Source organism: Apteryx rowi, unplaced genomic scaffold (assembly GCF_003343035.1).
Source record: "Apteryx rowi isolate R43461 unplaced genomic scaffold, aptRow1 scaffold_274, whole genome shotgun sequence".
Classification (NCBI taxonomy): domain Eukaryota; kingdom Metazoa; phylum Chordata; class Aves; order Apterygiformes; family Apterygidae; genus Apteryx; species Apteryx rowi.
The window spans coordinates 912,359-935,220 of record NW_020449130.1 but is presented as its reverse complement, the minus strand read 5'-3'; the positions used below and the strand labels follow the sequence as shown (position 1 = coordinate 935,220).

Genomic DNA, 22,862 nt, shown 5'->3' with positions numbered 1-22,862 from the left:
GACAGCATTAGACTAGGAAAATATCCAGAATATGGAGAGATATAACATTAAAATAAAACTAAGTAGAAGGACCACATGCTCTGTGACAGTAATTATAGCAGCTATGCTCCTTTCAAGCCTTTCCAGTTCCTGCTTTTTCACAACAGACTATTTCTTAGGATCCATATACAGATGGTTTATTGCTGAAATAATTATCTGACTGCTTTAGCCTAGAAAATGTTTTTCTGTTGAAGACTGGACTGCACGTAAGAGCTGAACAGAAAAAATGCTATGCTCCTTGTGAGGGGCTTTCATTACTACCACGTTTAGCAGGCTTTCAAAACTTACCAAGACCATTTTAGATACGTTCTGAATAGTTACTTATTTTAAGCCCCATAATTTCAGAATTTGTGCATGTGCAGGCAGGGTAAATGTATGTGCAAATGACTGCTTAGAAACCTTACTGCTCAGGCGTCTATAAAATTTCTGCTGCCACATGCACAATCAAGGCAAACTACTTGCGTGTCCATTTTTTTATGCAGTTGTGTGATTTGGAATATCTTTTTTCTCTAAGCAAAGTTCATACCTCTCAATAAGATCTTTGACTATGCTAATAAAAACATTCTTCCCTTTTTGCTACAGCCTGCTAATAAATAATGATCAGAGGTGTTTTCTTAAAAATGGAAAGATGAAATGATGCAATTTACTTTTCTCTAGTGGCTAATAATGCCCAAAAAGATTTGCTTCACACTTGACTCAGATATGCTTCTTATTTCTCAAGGTCACTTAAGCAATTTAGGAATCTACAAGTTGCATTTCAAAAGTGACAAACACCGCTCCTGCATCTCAACAGGTATTTTAAAATCAGTCTGTTTCTAAGAGAACATTTCAATCACTTCAAAAGAAATTTTAAATAAAAGTTTAAAATGTCAGTTCGAAGTCTGGCTCAAAAATCTGTATGGAAAAACAGGAGAGTATGATGAAAAATGCATGTAAATCTGTACACTTTAGGTACATGATGCAAGATATAGATAAGTTCAGGGTCTTGTCTTATATGTTCTACTGTATAAACAAGTTAACCCAAGGTAAAAAGTTAGCGCACATTAGCTGAACTGTAACTGCCCATATGTGTGCTTTAGTCTATAGAAAATACGATGCAATTTTAAATTAGCATACTTCTAAATTATCCATAGCATCTGTTCTGTGTCTCTAACAACTTCTCGCAGAAGGGAAGTTGGGTGTTGCAGGGCTGAATGTCAAGGTGCCATAATACCAAATGCCCAGTCACCTACAGGGACCCCTAGTGCTTAAGCTTGGCTCTGTAGACAAAAGAGAGCTTTAACAACCGCAGAATGCCCAGCCAGCCAAACAGGTATCCAGTGGAAAACTCTGAAGAGCAAGGAGTTTTGTAATTCTCCTCATCTCTATGATTTAAACGTTTTTCTCTGTTGTACTGCACAAAGGTGCCTCCTTCCTCTCAGGATTCACCATCTCCCAGAATTTGGCTACTGTGCCCTTTCTATCAAGAACTGTGATGGACTCCATCCTTCCTTTCAAATGAACTTACTGAAACTACAGATGTCCTCCTTAAAGAATTTGCAGAGGATTTAGTAAATCTGGTTTCAGTGATTCCTACAGCTATCTTGCTGTAGAGTATCCTACAATTCTGACAATCATTTCTTTCTCTTGAAGCTATACTATTTTGCAAGGGATAATTAAATATTCTTTGGGCCAAAAAGGGAGAGAAGAACACAATTCCCACTGCTGGTACTTAGATCAGTCTCTGGAAGCAGGAGACACGGGCTGAAGTCCTAATGCACTTCAACGCATACTGCAGACAAAAAATAGCAAAATATTTGGTGGAATTAGGACTTAGTAAACATGAGCTAGATTTTGACATTTTACCTAAAGTATTATCTATTTAATTTACCTACATAAAAACATAGTGATAGATAAAAAAATGATCCAATGCACTGAATATTATCATACCTGAAGGATATCAAATAAGATGAAGCTAATCGAAACACTGAGTACTTCAGGCTTGCTTTAGTACAGTGACATTGTCAAAAACAGTGCATATGAAATCTGAGCAATACAACATCCAATTGGAAAACAGTATTTTGAAAGCTTTAGGGTTATCAAGCTAAATGCTGCAAGTTACTGACTGCTCAAAGACTGAGCCTTAGAATCTTTTGTTGTATAGCAGGAGACCTATAATTGTTGGCTAAAGTTCCCTCTCAGTTGCATAGGCTTAAATCCAATGTAATCAAAAAAAATGAACTGGTGTAGATGAGATCAAAATTTGTCCTAACACACTGTGTGCGATATAAGTGGTTTTACTTCCCCTACATATTAGCTATAAAGAATTTTATTTATTTATTTATACTTACTGTGTATCAGCTTACACCAAAATATACATAAACACAGGCTGGCTGTCATTTCTTGTGCTATCTTAATTTGTGTGAAATATTAAGCTGGACTGTTATACAGCCTTAATAGCATTAGAATATCGGTAATAACCCCTACATCTATATGCTAAAAGTTCAGGCCCTGACCTTTAAGGAAAGATAAACAAATATCCATTTTCATTTAGAAAAGCCAGCAAACATTCTGCATTGACTGAAACATATGACTGACCTTCTCTTCTGACTTTATTAAACAGCTAAATCCTATGAAAGTTCAGGTTATTTTAAAATGCCAAAACAGCAGTAAATATTAAGAAATCATAATTATGGAAGCACATTCTATAGGGCTATCCTACCATGTCATTTTATATAATACAGCTCACGCAATATGTAGAAACACAGCTGTAATAAAGAAGGTCTGTCTGTATTGAAGAGTCAATTCTCATATACTACATCATTAACCAGAATGCACCAGTCAAATCAAAAGTGAACTTCAAGATGAAGCCCTACATGCTTGTATGCCTTAACGCACCCCACAAGGAATTTTTAATCTAATAATAGTAACCGGCAAAATAACTGCTCTGTGTCAGCTACAAAGAAAGCACATTTGTTAAGTTTCTATAAAGCCTGTATTATTAAAACATCCTTCATTAGAAATAATAAAAGACAAGCAATGTCCCCTATTGCACCTATATGTATAGCAAACTACTTGGGGGTATACTTAAGTGTTTTGCTTCATTTGTTGCTCCTTGTGTGAATTCTCGGACAGATCAAATGAAAGTCAAAATGGGAGAACATGCCTCTTTCCACAGTGGATATTAATAAATGAAAGACAATGATAAAAAAGGAATGTTTTGATGCAAAGATTTTATAAAACATTACCCTGCATAAAACACAGTGCGCTAAATAATTTCTGTCTCTCTCTATAGTTTGAGCCAGGTCCCATCTCTGCATAACTATTATTCTCATATAAGCAATCTTTTAGGAACAAATAACCCCTACAAGCTTCTGAAATATATTCTAGATAAGGATTACAAAGCTTTTATTAGTGTAAGAACCATCAAACTTCTCTGGTGCAAACTAGACATTAAACGTCTTAGAGAATTCCTCCCCTCAACAGCTAGCATGCATCTCCTTGCGTTCATGATCGTCTAATATTTGGGTGTGAGAAAGGCTAAACTACATTAGAGAAGTGGGGACAGTATTTAAGAAATAGTATCCAGTGCAAGAGGATCAAAATATAATCTCACATCACGGTGAAAGAATCCATAATCTATCAAAATTACATTCCTGTATTTTATCAGCACCTTGAATACCACATTTGCTTGCGGGGGGAAGAAGTCTTCCCATATTCCATATTCAAAACCTTTGTTGATGCTTTCAAATTATATGAAATGTGTATTGTCACCTCTGGCTAAGAATTTTTTTTGTAACGTCCCAGTGATGTTTCCAAAGGCTTTCAGTAGACACAAAAAACAGGTAAAAATCACTGACTGTGATGAGAGCATATCTGAGAGCACATTTGTAAACACAGTGATTCTTTACTCAGCCAATAAGGAGAAGTTTTTCCAAGAAGGTTTGATCTGAGCTGATGGCCTAAAGTAATTCTTGAAGGAGCATCAACAACAGACTCAAACTGTCAACTCAACCTTATGTCATCCAAGTTTGTAGAGCTTAAAATTCAGTAACCAGAAAGAAGCAATCTGGTGGTTCATGTGAAGTTCATAGAAAAGAAAGCATAATGATAATGTGACAAGTAGCCTGGTACCTACAAAACCGTGTAAAATCTCTAACATTCAATGCATTGCCTTCCATACCTTTCAAGAAAAAAATAATTAATAAAAATTATTAGCACTAAGCACATACAATTTCCTAGGGGGAAAGTATACTGAGTTCATGGAGAATACCATCACACTGGTAGACTTTTGCTGTGTAGTGTAAATACTACTTTTGTTCCTAGAGACTAAAGTATAACTAACCTTAAACATGCTCATTTTAACTTCATAAGGCTTACAGCACGTACAATCCTTTAAACAGTAATTTACCAAGAGCTAAGAAACAGTCATATCTAAAATAAAAGTCATTTCACAATACTTCAAAGTGTCTTAAAAGCATCTAGATGGTAACTATATAAAAATACCAAATCTTCTTACTGAGGGCATTTAACACATCATAAAAATTCCATAGATGTACCAAATGCATCTACAAGTACTATATACATATAAAACAGATGTTGTGATAAGCACACACTGCTTTCTTCTCTGTCCTTAAACAGTCTCTCACCCACATTCAAATTACATTAGCATAAGGCCGAAGATAGGAAATATTAGATTACATCTCAACTGTTAAAACAAATAATTTCACAACCTGGTAGAGTAAAAAAAAAAAAAAACTGCTTTAGCTGGAAATTAGAAAGTCCAGTTTACCAACTGAATCCAACACACTCTTTAAATGTAAAGATAAAACCACAGTTATTAAATTTGAAAAGTCATGATAGCTGCAAATTACAGAATATAGTCCATTTTGACTTATTTACTTTTATTATTTGCATAGTTCCTCCCTCCCTGGGCCTTGGTCAACAGCATTTGTTGCAATTAAGGCACTTCACTTTATCAGTTAAAGGACAGAAAAAAAATAGTTAAAGCACTCTTTAAAATGGCTTTTGTAAATATGTTGCACATACAGAATGCATAGCTGGATTCTCGAGCATGAAAGACTGCTGCCTGGGAAAACTTACCATTTGGTTTTAGAATGCATGAGTAGCATCAGTGTTTCAAAAACCAATCCATCAAATCCTTTATGGTTTTGCAAACCATCATGCATAATACAACGGAATTGTATGCGCATACCTATTATATAAACGTACACCACATATTAAGAACTGTGCTACCTCCTTACCTTTTCTCAGCTGTATACTGAGTCTCTTCCCTATCTTTTTGGCATTATACCCACTATTTGCAGTGGAGGTGAGAACTTTCTGAGGTGATGGTACCAGGCCCGACGGTGGCTTCCCTGATGAATTCACACTATGAGGTAGCTGCGAGTAGGAGTCTGTCTGATCTGACTGGTTAACCGCTCTAGACATTCTTTGTAACGTGTGAAGTCCAGAATTATTAATACTTTTGCTGTCAGTATACTGAGAATCAGGGCTAAACCGGTTGGAGTAGTACATGTTCTTCTCGCTTTGGGATAACTGTTCATACTGCTCTTTATTTGCTGCAGGGACCACATGGAACCAAATGATGGGCGCACGCATGGCTTGACGAAACATATGCTGTGCTCTAGGTTCAAAATGAATAGAAAATTAGCAAATTAAGGCTGGCAGACTACAAGACATTATAAGCATAATTACTGATGTTAATTAAGCAACATGTGCTGACAGACACATTGCTGAAAACAAAGCATAAACTATAAAACTTGAATCTGTTCATTAGTCTCCGATGCTTTTTGCTAAGGTTTATTGCCTTAGGGCAACACAATGGTTAAATATGCTTAACAACTAACATTCCAAATACTGTACTCTAAAAAGTGACAATTTTAACCCCAGTATTGAAATGCACACAGTATTACGGCAGTGTTAGGGTGTCTTTTGTTTGGAACCTTAATAATTAGTAGTTCCTTTAGATAAGGTAATCACAATGATGACAGAATTATTAAAATGAAAACTGCATTTTAAACAAAGATTATGTGTTTCCTTAATTTGCTGATAGTATATGCAGTCTTGCAAAGACTTTATCTTTTTGTATATAAGTAATCCTTCAGAGCACAACATTAAGAAATAGGAACAAAATGCCTAATCCTGCACATACGGATGTGGGCTTTAGGTCCTGATCCAAAGCACACTGAAGTCAATGAGTCTTTTCACAGACTTAACAAATTCGGATTCAGAATCTTAGAACACAAGTATGGACAAGCTGCTTTTTACCATATGGTAGCACAGGATTGTGTTCCAATCCAGGTTAGAATCAATGGAAAACGCCATTGGAAATGGAAAAGGAAAACTCATTTCAAATGTATATTAAGTACAGGACAATCAGCCTAAAGGACATTCCTTTGGCTGTTAACACGTTATGGTTTTGAAAACAGAATTATCATCTTTAAAATCACACATTTCCTGCRTACCCCTTCTTTGCATTCTCTTTCAATCATCTGTGTGAACTACAGCCTGGGTTCACTTTAAAAGTATTTCTGATTCATCATTTGGGATTCTACCAAAGTCCAGACTTCCACTAAACAAATATTTATAATCCCTCAAACTTCTACAGGAAGTTTCTGCTTCTGAGCGTATAGTACCTTTAGTTCTCACATACACAAAATCAAAAATACGTTTTAAACATTAAAAATAAAGTCTCCATGCTATCCACACATATCCAGCATGATGCACTGAAAGTATAAAAGCAAAAATCAGGCTGTATTTTCAGGATGAACAATTTACCAGCAAAAGAAAAAAGAATCCATAAAGTTCAAAACCAAGGCAAAAAACAATCAAATGAGAAATGCATACACTCTAATGACAGTAGATATCCTTTAGTTTTGTATCTTGACTAATTAAAAGCCACTAACATACTTTAGTGTATCTTTTCTTTATTAGAAAGAGCAAACTTAGACGATTTTTTCTTAAATACTATATTTGTTCAAATTACTGCAAGGCGCAGTTGTTAAAGATTAAATAACACAATGTAACATACAGTAAGTACACTTACTGTTCAAATCTCCTGTTCCGAAGGTCTCCATCATTAATCCTGACAATACAATCATTCTCACGAAAAAGGTTTTCTTGTTCAGCTTTTCCACCTTTCTCCAGTCGCTTTACTAATAGCCCCAGGGTTCTGCAACATTAAGATTACAAATGATCACATATCTAACATTTTGCAGTATATAAAATCCTGCTGACTTAGTATTTCATCATAATCACTATGAGAAACTAAATTTTAAAACATCTTTACCTTGGATTTGGATACCAAAATTTTAAACAATCTATAAGGATTACCTGAATTATTATCCATTATCCATGAAACAAAGACCCTAGTGAAACAAACTTCTCATTTAAAAGTAAGGAAGTGGAGGCAGTGTGATGATACCATATCCATTCTTGCAAAAGGCCTAGATTTGTGAATTGTAGAAGCTGGCTCCAAGAAACACTGCATATCTGACAGCCTGCATCTCTTCTGCGAGTTGACAGAAGTTGAACAAGAAGTTCAACTTGCAATTCGAAATTCTGAATTAGCAGAGAATACCTCGGCCTTTACTACTGCTTCTGTGCAAGTGAAGTGTGGGCTCATCTCACATAATAAGCAGCCTACAATGAAGGGATGGAACTTCAGGAACTTCATGTGAACCAAATGCATTTACTGCGAACCTTACTTTAAGTATTACATGCAAAACAGCAAAGAGGAAATTAAAAATTTAAATGCCATTTTTAATTCAACATATTACCCAAAATGAATCAGTTCAGTAACAACTGAAAATAATTACCATTTGACAGCCTCTCTGCAATGAGCTGGTCATCTCTGTCTAGTGCAGTGTCATCTTATTGACATTCTCGGAGAGAAAAGGTAAACAAACATTTTACCTAAACTTATGTAATGGTTCCTGAAGAGGGGATTTGTAAGGTACTGACAGGATAGTGTGAAAAGTCAATGCTCTTTCTATACCTGAACCCAAGGTTTGAAGGAGTCAGTCTTCAAGATTAGTTCTTGCATCAACACTGCATTGTCAAATTCACAGCATTCAAGTCAAAAAAATGACTTTTTCAAAAGTCATTCAAAGATATGGTATGGAAAATATTCAGATGCATGGAAGAAATTATAAAACCAGATACAACTTATTAGAAGAAAACTTTCGGTGAACATACCACTTCTGTTCACAAATAGCGCAAAATAAATGAGCAGTCAATGATGCTTAAAAGGACTCCTCATGCGCCTGACAGTTACATATACACTTAAGCACTTCATCAAATGGGCCAGAAATACAAAACTAACTTTGTTTTTCCACTTTAAATTCTTCATTTATCCATTTATCACCAACATATGCAAATATGGCATTTATTTTACAAAACAATCAAAAATTTTCTCCTACAAGCCAGGTGAAAGAGTAAAAGAAATAATTTTATTAATATTTCCATTTTGGAACCACCTAGAGACATTAAGATATGATGTTGAAAGGATCTATACATGTAACCAGAACACAAGAAGAACAACATAAAGCATTAAGACAACATGAATCATCAAATGGAATTTGATTCAGACATTAACATTTAACTAATATTATTCTGCTTTTGGCTGATGCAGAACGTTTCGCAAACACCTAATACACACCTTGCGCACTGATGTCACGGTTAATAGGGAAACGGCACCTCTGAGCAGCCCGGGTCCCACCCGGGCCAGACCTCCGCAGCCTCATTTGGTCCCGGCCGGACCCCCCTGGGCTTCCACCAGACTGACCGCCAGGGTCAGGCAGCAGCCAGTCCCTGGCGCTGGGCATGACCTTAGACAGCTGCTGCCATTAGCAGCATGGTGTCTCGTTGCAGAAACAACAGCGAGCACAATAAGCAGAAAGTCTCCTTAAAGCTAAAGGATCATTTCTCTACAATATAAGCGTTTCAGAAAATAACACCTTTAAAACCCAACAGTTACTTGTGTGCATCTAATTTCTCCCCCAGGGGTTGCTATTCGCCAGTTTGGGAAGTTCCACCTTTTCCAGATTCCTTCCAACAACCCAGCATCTCCCACTAAAACAAACTTTTCTTTTTCTTAAAGCAAAAATAATTCTTCCAATGCTTTTTCTGATCACCTGGCTTGTAACTCTTGGCAAAAAAATACCTGGAACTTAGCAGAAACTCTTTTAAGAATATGAGCTGGGAAGTAATTACCTAGATATTTATTAGGTTCTTTCCTGTTTGCCTTTCCTACAATCCTTTAATAGGTTACATGAAAAAAAAATCCAGAAGCCCACAGCAGTCAAAGACTAACTTAATGATCAAGTCATGCTGCATTTACAGTACTAAAATTAGTTGATAACTATGAAGCTAGGCATGTCACCACAGGAAGTGACACAAAAAAACATGAATTTTAAAAAAAGCAATTCCATCCATTTTTCCTTATGCTCACTAAAATAAGTCTTGAACACAGTCTAAGATTTTAAAACATCATGAATAATTCTAGAAAATAAACTTGTATAGGTGATGTTTGTTAGTTGCAGAAAAGCACTAAAATAACATTCATGAATGTTAATCATAAAAATATTTGTATTTCTCTAAGACAAGGAAAAATACTTATGCATTTGCTGCATTATTTTTTATCAGAACAGCTTTCAAACAGTTAAAATTGAAGTTTGGAAAATAATTTTATCCCTTTTTCACTTCTGAGCTATTGAACTTCTCTGGGGAGACAGTGTCTTTGAGCCCCAAAGTGAAGTTACTGAAGAGGAGATTTCTAAGAGGGGAGGCAATAAAGCAAGCAAATATAAAAACTGGGGACAGTACATTTGAGAAAAAACCACTTAAGAGTTGAGAGAGAGAGGGAGGAATGGCGTCTGCTCGGCCTCTTCTTGCACTTCCCAGCCAAGAGCCCTTTGAGGCAGCTGTGCCCGYTCTAGGGCTCATGGACAAGTCGGGATTTAGGCGTGCGTGAATTTTACCTCCATGCACCAACCGCACGAGAGCACACAGGGCAACTGCAACAGGGCTTTTATTTTCATGGTTAAATATCATAAACCTATTCAAAGTACGCTACTCCAAGATAATATTATGGTAACAATATACTGTACAAAATTTTATGATTATTGCATCCCAAGGTCTCCACATATGTATTATTACAAGGTAACTGACCTATGAATGGTTTTTGCAAAATGTTTTTCTAGAAACACTACTTTCTCTTGTTTTTCATTCCGAAGTTAAATGAATAAATTGTTAAAGCAAGACACATCTTTATGCATGATTTGTCATTTCTTAAACTTAGTTCAAACAAGCCATCAGATCTCATAAAAATTATGAATCCTAACCCCTGGTAAAATAACATAACACATACATAAACTATATGTCAAAAATTGCAAATAATTTCATTAAACAAAGACAACAAGTTCTATTAATGTGAGACTGCTCATTTCAGACACAACATATGGTGTTCGTGTGGATCTTGCTTTTTAACAAATGTTAGAACTAGGTTAACCAAGGCACAGAAAGCTAAAATCCTGAAGAAAGGATTAAAGGCTGGATGAACAGTCTGAATCAAATTCGAACCCAGGATCCTTACATGACTTTTTTTTTTTTTTTTTTTTAATAAACACACGGGGCAAAGATTACTTTAGATACAATTTCATTGATAGTTTCCTCAATATAGTTCTGCATATCTTGGTAAATTATCCTGGATCTTGCAGAAAATATACATCCCTGAAAATTTTAGTAACAAAAGCCTATCAAGTTTCCTACAGTATTTCTTCAGTATATTACGGTTACATGCAGGCATATTACTCTGTAAAAGGCATTATGGGGATTCGTGTTTGTTGCTGCAGTGACCGCAGATAAATAGAGTCCACCAAGTATTGCAAACATCATGCAATAACTTGAAAAAACTTATTGGATTTTTTTTCTCTGCTATGTGCCACCACCATTAATTCTGATAACTGGAGATGCAGCTCTAGTACAGTTTCAATACTCCATTTCCTACATTAGGAAAACATATCATTTTACAAAGCCTGTTGACTAATCTAGTGTAATACACAGAAGTCTGTGTGTGTATACAAACACATACGCACACAAACGTGTGTGTGTGTTTTTTAATACAACCTCGTAGAATATAAGGCTGCATTTGTCAACAGTATTCAGTTAATCATGTCAGTTAAAATAAACCAACATGTTTTCTAACTAAGTTCTTCCCATTATAAACGTCTTAAACTATAATTTCCTCGAGAATGGGATTAAATGTCCTGTGAACCTCTGTAAAACACGATGCAAGTCTGTAACCCTGTAGAAGGAATAATTATAAATGGAAATTGGTACCTGCACTGTTTTAGACTAATACTAACTGACATGGGCACAGAAGGGGAACAGAATATCAAAACGCAGAGATCTATCTTTTTATTTGCTTTAAATACATAATTGGGAATGTAAACAGCTTAGATTATATTAGCATTTGCACCACTATATTTCCACAAGGTTCATTAGTCTAATTATACAATTAAAATAAACTCAGCTACATGTGTTAACATTTCAGTTCTAAGTAGAAATTAGAACCAATAATAAAACTAGAAATAAGCAGCAAATGTTTTATTGACATCTAAATTGCCTGAGTTAGTCTGAATAGTTCTTTGAAAATGTGAACTCCCCACATGCCACACAGCTGTATGGATATGATGATAATTTGTCTTAATAAAAACTGACAGTATAAATACTATAAGAGTAATAAAAATATTACACTGAACATCTAGAATATGATTCAGCCATCACTGCCCATTGAATGTACACACTGAGGTTATTTCCCTATTACCTGCAAACTAACTGTAACGAAATCAAATCAGACAGAACAGAAAATAACCAATTTAGATGTTTATGAAAAGTCACTAACATGAAAAGGCAAAAACTAGTTCAGGGGCAAAAATAATGATTGATTTGAAAGCAGATGTGTAACAGTTTCACACAAACCATACAACAACGGAAGAGCTCTAAAAAGTTCTACTACAACATAAATGTGGTATAAATTTCATGAGACTACAAAGTCAGATTGGGAAAATCAACTTGTTTGTTCAAGTCAAAGGATCGTGGCTGCTCAATCCTAAATTGGACATAAAAGAACGCCTTTGGACAACATTTACGTCACTGCACTACTGTGGAGGCATTAAAATGACTTTATCAGCTTTCAAGTCTGAAGCCCGGAAATAATTTTCAATTTTTGGCAACTTCTCAGCTTTTTAGTTTGGATAATACCTCAAAGCAAGTTTCATATAACTTTTAAGAGGATGAGATCAAACAAAGAAAGCCTTGAATTCAACAAAACACTGAGGGAATGGTACATTCACACCACAGGGAATCTTTGCCCAACACTTGCGTTTTTGCAAACTGTGGCTACATTTGAGGTTTGAAAGGTTGGAAATTCAGGAGAAGAATAAGGGGAGATGAAGATAACACCTACCTACTGTACTATCAAATAGAGTATCACCGTTAGAAGGACAGGTAAATTCAAAAATGAAGGCAGTATCTCAGTATAGACAATTGTTATTAGATGGCAGCTTTGTTTTCTTTGTATCTTAAGCAAAAAAATAAAACTTTTACAGTGAAATATAAAGTGATTTATAAACTCTGGAAAATAAAAGGCACTTCTGTAGAAAGCAAAAAAATATGAGAACTGTAGAACAGAAAAATGTATAAACATGTTTTTAGTATGGGGATTGTGTATATATCAATTCCTACCATCACTTGAGGGTGTTTTTTTTATAAAATCTGAAGTCATAATTTAAACTGATGAAAAGAAAGAAAATTCAGGCTCTTGTTTTACCCATTCTTCTATGACTTCCTTATTTTTTAAGTTGTTTAGGGTGTATAACATAAAAAAGCTATTTTTAGCTCATAGGTTTTAGATATACTATTTATTGTGGAATCTGTGGCATGCTTTGGTACAAGGACCAGCAGGTAGAATCCTATGAACTCACTGTTCTGCATCAAAATAACCTGATACTTATTTATGGTTGGTGTTTTTCAGATGGATAACCAATTTTTTTCTGTTCTGTTTTAATAATACAGTCTTCACAGAATGAAGGATTGGTGCTAAGAGGCAACTTTGCACAGGTTTAGAGTTTTCTTTCCTTTTGTGCTTTCCTCTCTCTCATTCACTTTCTTCTTTGCTCCTCAAGTTACACTCTTCTGTTCACTTTCTATGCTGTCCTTTTTTCTGCTTTCATTTTCATGCCTCCTACTCTGCTTAGCACTGCATTTATCCTATTGCAAAAATGTGCAAGAAGGTTTTGCAAACAAAACCTTTATCTTGACAACCTCCCTAACCATAAGGTGATGAATATGTACACTCCTCTCTTTTGACAAGGCAAAAAAATTCTGTTAACTATAGCATATGACCAAAAAAGCCAGTAAAGGACAGGTGAGCTTCCAGTTGCAAAAAGAGGATAACAAGGAAACACACCCATAGAAGAAAGTTTGACCACGTCTGTAAAAATCAGTAGTATACTTCCCAGGAAATTACGTAGAGATTTTTTTCCTCCATAAGAACAAATTTCTCAGATTTTCCAGGAACAGAAATAATTAATAGCATTTGTACAGATGAGGCAGAGATGTTCACCGATTTTGTTCAAGATCAAAAGCCTACACTGAAGACAGATTCTAATTTCAAACCCCAGACTATCCCACAAGACTATGATAAAGTCAAATATTTCCTCAATATAAAATAAGGACATAGTTGTGACACATAATTGTTAGAAGTTGAGGGTGGGGGAGATTGTGTTTGGGGTTGGGGGGTTTTTTGGTGGAAGAGGGCCTCTGCAGATTGCATGGCGAAAAACAGGACAAATAGCATTAGTATGTTTTTACACTTATTAAGATTAATGCTTTAAAAACTATTACTTACCGAGTAACATTCTCAAAAGGGAAGGAAAGGATTGGGAGAAGAACTGAAAACACAGCATAACTGGAACTGAACACCAAACAAATATGGAAATCAGCGGGCCAGTGGAGAACACTACACTAAGCTATATCAGACCTCTGCTTTTTGGACATTCCTCAAAGTCTTTTGAATATTGTGTTTTGTATATTTAGGCTTTTAATGGACAGATCCCCTGCTCAAATAATGGGAAAGTAGGTTTTCCAGGTGGAGGAGGAAAAAAGCAGACATGTGCTAGACTAAGAAACACGCAGAAGCAGGAGAGTATTCCTGCCAAGCCTCTGCTCTCCCGCGAATCTAGCAAAGGTAGGATTAAGTGTCTGCTATCTTCCCAAAAGAGCTGGGGGACCAGGAAAAATTAAGGGCTCCAAAGTGAAGGTGGATGTATGTCGTTCCCTTCCAACACTGCTATAGGCAGCTGGAGAAAATGTCTTTATTCTCACTGAAAGCATCAGTAAAGAAGCAGCCCAGGTAGGAGTGCTGCTGGCCCTGCACCCATGCTAATGCATAAACGTTCCTAAATATAACCTGAGGATTCTGTGGGCAAAAAGGAATAAAAAAGAGTAGGCCATCTGGCTGTTCCAGAAAACAGTACGTATAGACTTCTGTACAAGTCACTGATAATCCCCACTTGGATGTTTCTACATTTGTTTCTAGAAAAGATAAAGTAGTGAAAATGAAGGATACTAAGAGATTAGAAAAATCCAAGTATAGACATTTTATAAAAGAATATATAGCAATGGAAAAAGATCAGGGAACAGAGTAAATTTAGGCATTAATATTCTGTCTTAGGTAAGCGGATTATTTGGGAGGATTTCCAAACAAATCAGGCAGCAATTGCCTGTACTATGCGTTTTTCAACAAGAGGAGTTCTAACACTATGAAGAGAAAGTAGACAAGTTTCAACATATAAGTTAGTTTCCCTTGTAAAAGAATTTGATTTTCAAGTGTGTCCTGACTATAACATTTATATTTAAAACTGTCTTTCCTGTAATAAACTTTACCATAAAATCATAATCTCAGGATTAAAAAAAAGGGTTAAAAGCCCTTCATATTTCATGGCATAGGTAGTGTCCTAAAAAAAAAAAAAAAAAAAAAGGGAGATATTTTATTTCTGTGTTTAAATCTTTTTTTTTCATTTTTTATATTCTCATTATGTGTAAACAGCTTAAGCTTTGCCTCAGACTTCACAAGCACACTGGCATCCTGGAACACCTTACTTGAGTTAAATTCTTATTAAATGTCAAAACATAGATTTTTAAAATCAATTTTACTAAACTGAACAGGCACTTAGTAAGCAGCCAGCATTCTTAAACTGGTCTTTTTCTTGGCCTTCACACTGGCTAAATCCCAGATAATTGTGTGAACAATCCAGCCATTTCCAAGTTTACGAGATTTACTTCTGAGCTTACGTGTGAAATAGCATTCACTCATGTTCCTTCCATCCCCGTGCTGAATTTATTAAATTTCAGGTCATGAATAGAAGAATTTACTGCATTATGGAAGTTTGGTCTTAACTCCTTAAGTCCTCAGGAAAAGTTACCTTAAATTCAAAAATTCTCGCAATACACATCAGTATGGCTATCAAAGTATTGCATTTAAAGTAAATATCACAAATAAAGATTTTATACCATGTTTAAAATCCTGTGAAGGTATTTCACTTAGAAGGAAAAATACACTTCTCTCTGAAAAGACATTGATATTAACGGATGATATATAGTAAACGACTCTTGCTTTTAATCACTAAACTGAAATTGCTGTTGGATAGCTGGACAGGTAAGAACATAATACTATTTCAGTGTGTAAACAAAGATTACTTTCTTAAATTGTGTATTTGGTCCCCTTTTCCTTAAAGAGGGAAAATAAAGCATATGCTTAAACCATCACCATAATAAAAACTTGCTCTTATTTTTGAAGAATTATCCCTTTTTCAACATATCTAAAAGCTTCAAATGTACCACTAATTGCTAAACATTGTGGATGATGCATTCTGTTTACTAATATAATCCACAAAATGTTATTTTAATGTAAATGACTTCCCTTACACTTTTTTTAAACACTCAAGACTTCAGAAATTCCAGCTTAGTACAAAATGAAATTTAAAGTGGGTTTATCTGCTCTGAAGACAGAGTGTTTCAACTGTTTTTGCTACTTTATTTTATCTCCAATAGACTGCATAATATTTAATAATAAAAGCATTTTGACTGTTTTTTCTTCCAGTCGTATCAAATGCAGGTGTAGGAAGTCCCTGGTTTAGACCGCTGGTACTTTGTTACTTGTGCCTATAAACAGTCAGAAAGAAAATGTTGCATAAATATCTACCTGGATTAAAGGAGTAGAATATAATTTATAGGAGTCCAAAAGGAAAGTCCTCACACTTCAGTTTCGCTTGAGATCATAATAGAACTTCTATTACAAATTCTGCAATTGTAACTCATTTTAAGCAGTATACAAGGTGTATAAACTTGCATTTTTTCCTTTCTTAATCAGTAAAGCTTCCTTTTAAAAAACATACTGTATTGCATATAAGGAAAAGTCACATAGTACAAGAATTAACATAACCAAGATAAAACACAGCAAGTTATGATTCAATTAAAATCCTACACAATACATTACCTTCCGCCTCGGGCACTGAAAGGCACTACATGGATTCCCAAAGGCCCACCGTCGTTGGAGACTTCTACGAGCTTTACCATATCACTGTGAGACAATGATGAATGAGGGAATATGAACATGTACCGTGAATGAACAAAAAACCCCACACAAACATACACAGAAAAACAAAAACATTCCAGAAATTAATTCATGGTGATGAAAGCATTGTTGAATATTACATACCTGAATATTAATCTGATGGCATGAAAGGAGATCAATCATCAAAAATAATTTAATTAATAAAACAAACAAAAATCAAAGTAATTTTTGGTAAACTTAATTTTTTATATAAAAACAGGTATCATCATCACATGTATATGGTTTTATTTCTTCCTTGTTCTAAAGTTAAATTTAAGCTCTCTGGCCCACACTAATACTTAAGATTGAGAAAGTTTTAAAATCTAATGCTCTTCAGAACAGTACTTAACTGTTTGAACTGCCAAGGTTTTTGTACCTTAAATATGGCATACAATTTTTCCTCAAAAGCCGAAAAGCTGATCATAGTGTTAGCATGCTTTATTTGTTTATTTTAGGGAAAGGCTACTCTTAAGTCTTAATGTTAGTTTTACATAATTACAAATTAGTCAAAGGAGAATTATCAAATTTGTAATTCATTAAAGTCTTTTGGATTTAAAACACATTAATACAATTGGCTTTATCCTATTTCCATTTCCTTTAGAGAAAACTTGCTGCATCTATTTCTCCTTACTGTACAAACTTTCCAAAGTAAGAATTAACTACAACATTCAAAAACAATCATACATCCTCCTGAAGCAACTACGCATCTAGTTTTGAATTACAGTCTTTGCTTTAGAGAGAAAAAAAGTGGAAAGAAAAATACAGGTTCAGAAGATGCATAAGAATTTTAGAAAGAAATTTGGACCAAACTTAGTGATGAGTTTGAAACACCCACGCCTCTGGAAAGGTGGAATATTACCATAAACCATAAGGAATTATAAATACTCAAATGAAAAAATAATGCATGTAGACCAAACCTCTTAGTAAATCTGGAAGTGGCAGATTTGAGCCAAAGACACCTAATTCTGTGGCTTATGCCTCTCTCTACTATTATGTACTTTTTCCATATCTCCTGGCACCATATGGACACCTTTGAGAAACTTGCTCTCAGAAACATAGAAATCAGAATAATCTAGAAATACAAATGGAGCAAAGAGCAAGACTAATGCTCTATGACAGCAGTAAAGATGTTCTACTCCCTTCAACAACTTCTTGATCACGTGGTGGCCCACCACAAAACCCTGCACTCCTTAATCCAGAATTTGAGAATAATGAGACCACACAGTGTTAGGAAGTGAACAATCCAAGTTGTTTTATATTCCTTCCACATGAATTCTTTGAATTTATAAGGCAGGCCTTAAATTTCTTGCCTGCCCCATCTTTGTTTTTTCTGAGTTCATTTCTAAGCAACACAAATGTGTTGTGTGTCTGCCACTGTTACCATCATTTACCTCAAGGAAGTACTGCCAACACAGGAGAGCTGAGCAACAGTAATCAGAAAAGTGTTATTCTTCAGAACTGGACAAACTTTTGAAGACTGATAGCACTTTAGCATTTGGTAATATTTCCAGTCCCAGTTTCTGTATAGCCTACCTTCGTTTCATTCTCACTGAACATTAAGGCTAAGTGTTAAATTTTTTAAATGTTAAATTCAATTTTGTGCAAAGCAACTCACAGGAATCAAGTAATGTCTTTCATGTCCAAAATTCTAAGACATCTTTTACTATTGGTATGCCGATGGCCCCCTAGGATCACCTTTCTTCTGAATTTCCTATTGGCTTAAAAGAAAACTGAGGGCTGAGGAAGAGAACGAGTAAAATCAATGTAATTCACCTGGAACTTTCATGATAAGTGGAAACACAGCTTAAATTAAAAGGTCAGTTTTCATAACCAGTCTAAACTGTTAAACTTGCTTTACTGCTTGAGCCAGTATTCTTCCCTTCTTATCAAATACACTTAAAGTTTATGCACTCATTTTTCTTCTACTGTTTTTCTTCTAAAAAATCATCCTAAATTCAAACATTAAACTCCATAAAATGGAAAATAAAGGGAAGTGATCCCTTCCTAATCAATCCATTCCAGATATTTTCCAATGTACCTTGACTTTGTGCAAACAATTCAAGAGTGTTTCAATTCTGCTTCTCACCCTGGTTTTCTCACAAGTGAGAGCCACTTCAAACAAACATATAAAAAGTTATGATATCAAAACAGAAAAAAAAATAAAGTAGCATATGATGAAAAGCCAAAAAATCAGTAAAAGGAAAACCAGAAAGTATTAAATTTGACAGAAGCCCTACAAGCTCTATTTAGCAAGCTGCATTTCAAATTTACAACATAACAGATTTTGTTAATGGAATAGAAAAAACCTTATTGTGCATCACTTAATAGATGTCACCATGATCTTTATCTAACATTTAAATCCTCTCTATTTAATTCATAATTTAATTCAGAAATAATAGGAGCAGAAGATTTTTTTTAATTTAAAATTTAAGTTTAATTAATTTAAAAGGCTTAATTTAAGGGTAGAAAGGATATTTTCTCATTAATTCCACAGTGAGGTATGGACCAGTTTCTTGCAATGAAATGCAAAAGGTCAAACTTGCCGTACCTTGTGATTAAATGAAATAGCATTTACTGAATCTTTAAGATCAAAGGGAGTTTCTGACTCTCAAACAACATTAGTTTAGATCCATTTACAAACTTGGAGGGTTTTTTGACCAGGCAATTCCTCTGAACCCACATCCTTCCTCCTTGTAAACTGTACACTGGTGAGAGGTATAAAGATTTCCCCCACTGAAATTCTTGCCTATTCATTTATTTGTGCTAGCTTTGACCCTATTCCTCAAAACAACTTTTCAGAATTCTATCAAATAAGCATCTTCTGTGAGGCAGAAAATCTGCTGTAGCATCAGCACTAAAAAATGTCAAGAGTCCAATGCTCGTCTTTAACACAAGCTTTTAAAACTTTTTAAAAGCTGCCTCAAAAAGGTGCACTAAGCAAACGGTTTAAAATAGAACTACACATGACAAACAAAGGCTGCCCTGCTTTCTTAAGAGCAATATCATTTAAACTATTGAGTTTTTAGCTAGTCTATATTCAGTATCAAGACTCATCATTAAAATAATGTATTCTACCAGTAACTTACTCCAGGGAAAAATTGGTAGCATTCTCCAAACCAGTGTCTGCATGTCCAACAGGTTCAACTCTACTGTTGTCCTCCTCTGTTCGATCTTCGTCCTAGATATTAAAAAAATAATAATAATAGTTAAATTATTAAACCTAAGTTTAAACCAGATTATTATTTCCAAACAGAGTTTAACATTCCCATTTTCAAATTATGACGTTCAAATTATGACGTCCAGTTCTACTGGAAATGCACGCTTCTACAACTACAAAAATCTTTTCTGTTGCTGTCTATATTTGTTATAAATTATTTTTGTCATTTTATGCTTTTTTTGTAATGTTACTTAGAGTTTGGTCAGTTTTATATCTTAGTTTTACTACAAGTATAAATGTAATTCCACAGAAAGCATTGGAGCAAACAGATTTTGTTAAATGGTACACAAGTGAAAGCATGAAATAAGCTGCCAGTCAGCAGCTATGTGCAACTCCTTTAAGCTTCTCTTCAGGCAAATTACTGGAGGACTCAACTGAATACACAAGTCAACTCACTGAGTCTCATTTGCAAAGAGTTACAAACAGTATAAGGCACTGTAGCTCATATAATTACATAAGGACCTCTTTGTACATTTTATGACAGGCCTTTAGTAATAGCATTCCAGAAATGGTTGACATCAAAGAGTTACGTGAGGCTCTGATGCTAACCAATTGATTTTATTTTTAATTTGACCTTCCAAAATGAACATATATTATTCACCAAACCTACAATTTTAATGTCAGAGTTGGGAACGCTGTACTTCCAAATTTAGATCAAGGTTATTCAAGGACTACCAGTAAGAAAAGAAGATCTAAAACCATTTTTATACCTGTGTTACTCATTAGAAGTTTATGTTTTTAATTGCTCATGTGACCAAACAGAAAATGTTATAAAGTGTAAACAGTAGGATTCAAGCCCAGATTTTGATACTAGCGGCAGAGCCATCAAATCAGTAAAATGATAAGTGATAGGTTATGAGTTCAGCACACAGAGTCAGACAATATATTAAATTATTGAAGAGAGATTAAAGCAAGGCAGAGGCAGTTGGTAATGTCCAATTGACATTTCCACCAACAGCCTGCAAAAGCAGGAGGCTGGATACATCAGGCTTCTCTGAGCTGTAGATATGCCTTGTGCGTCCAGGATAGCAGCGCACTGCATGAAGCCGAGCTACTTGAAGATTGATGATGCTGTGTTTTGAGATGCTTTAATATGCACTTCTTCATCATCTATCGCTGTTAAGCACTAGGCAAGCAATACATTTCAAAGGTTAACCAGCATCTTGAACCTGCCTAGAACTGCAATATGAATGTAAACAAGAACTCCAAATAAAATATTTTCCATATAGTAAAAGTTGCTTATAAACCCAATACAATAATCTATATGTCACAAATATGACATAACAAGCTAATATTTATATTTTTATATTTACTGATTTCAGTTGCAGTTGCATATGTGCAACCGAATACAATGAATTAATGTTGAAAATTATAAATATTTAAATATCCATAGAAATTATAAAATTACAGGCAGTTTTCAAAACTATGTATGGGAAAATCAGAACATTTGGAATCATTTCCTTTTAAAAAATATGCGTTCCAACTAGTTTCATATAGCATCTGGCAGATCATTGCCATGAGTTTCTTGCTTTGAAGCTGGGGACCTGTGATTACAGAGACATATACAAGTATTTTCTATGCTGCCCAGAAGCTATTATTTGCAAGTCTAATATCATAGTTATAGAAGAAACACAATTTTGAATCTCAGCTATGTCAATAGGTCATCCCAAACATTACTTTGTTAATGCAGGATTTTGGGCAATTTTCCATGTGCGGTCTTTTCCAGTAAACATACGATAAGTACATGCATGTGTAAGACGAGACTGAAATAACATCCTATCTATTAGTAGATACACCTCTACTAATAAATGATTGCCTGGCTTTATGCCATGTCATTTTAGCAGACACATCTATATATTTACAGTGTGACAATCACTCATCTAATACACTTGGGTCCTACCCTTCCCTGTCCTTCAGCCCCTGCGTGTTTCCCTTGACTAGTTTAAAGCAAGTCCCTTTGTAAACGAAGCTCCCGTGGCCTCCTCGGTCTTTGGAGGCTCCCTTTGGACGACTCCTCGCTAGAGCTACTTTGGGTGGCCTCCTGGGCTACAGTCAGCTGTGCCCAGCGCTCACTAAATGCTCGTGGAAATCCTTGTTTCCATCACTTCTCAGGCCTAACCGGGTCTCGGCTCCCTCCCCCAGAGCCAGCTTGCTGCCCGCTGCGCGTCCCATTGCCTTTCTTTTGGTCCCACCTCGTGCTCCGAGGGCTTTTCCACCAAGCCCATAGCTTCCCGCCTGGCCCAGAGGACAACCAGGGTGGAGGACAGGGCCACCCTACCTGCCAGCTGCCAACCTGCCCCGTCAAGTGCAGCAGACTGACCACGCAGCGGAAACGGCGGACGAAACGCCACACCAGCCCCTGCCGCCCGGCACCGTGGCGCTGCCCTTCCACGCGCTTCTGAGGAGGATGGCACAGACGGTGCATTTGGGGACGAGGCGCCGACAGTCAGCCAAGCAGCTAAGAGAAAGCAGCTCCCGCAGGCCTGCGTCCGCCTTCTCCCGGACAGCACGCCCATCGCTACCAAAAACGCCGATGTGCCCGTAAATAGGTGCTTAGAGGGGGAACCGCAAGTCTAACTGAAGTACCACTGCCATAATCAACAGATGTATCCTTCTAAAAATCTTTAATATTACAGTCATCAGGCACACTTTTCTTCTCAAAATAACACAGTTTGATTTACACTGAAGTGAACGGAGAGAAAAATTGGACGCCTGCAGAGGGATTTGACTGAAAATTCTGATTTACTAAGAAAAGTAACTAGCTGTGAAAATCTCTACACCAGGCAATTACTTCTTTATTTGGAAAGCAGTTTTCCTCCTGAAAGGCTAATTCCATCTGTATGTGCTATCACGAGGTAAACCAATGAACAGGACATTTAGCAGAGCAAGAAAGTTTCTGAGAACAGAGACTGATACTATCTCAGA

General features: G+C 35.7%; 1 protein-coding gene across 1 annotated transcript in view; it reads right to left on the bottom strand.

Annotated features, from left to right (window-relative positions):
- The window catches only part of PARD3 (par-3 family cell polarity regulator), a 519,789-nt gene that overhangs the window by 208,548 nt on the left and 288,379 nt on the right, over positions 1–22,862 (bottom strand). Inside the window, exons 6-9 of the mRNA XM_026068529.1 lie at positions 19,807–19,898; positions 16,604–16,687; positions 7,088–7,213; positions 5,283–5,665 (exon numbers count right to left, since the gene is read on the bottom strand). Of these exons, the coding sequence (XP_025924314.1) occupies positions 5,283–5,665; positions 7,088–7,213; positions 16,604–16,687; positions 19,807–19,898 (685 nt within the window). The remainder of the gene's footprint in view (positions 1–5,282; positions 5,666–7,087; positions 7,214–16,603; positions 16,688–19,806; positions 19,899–22,862) is intronic.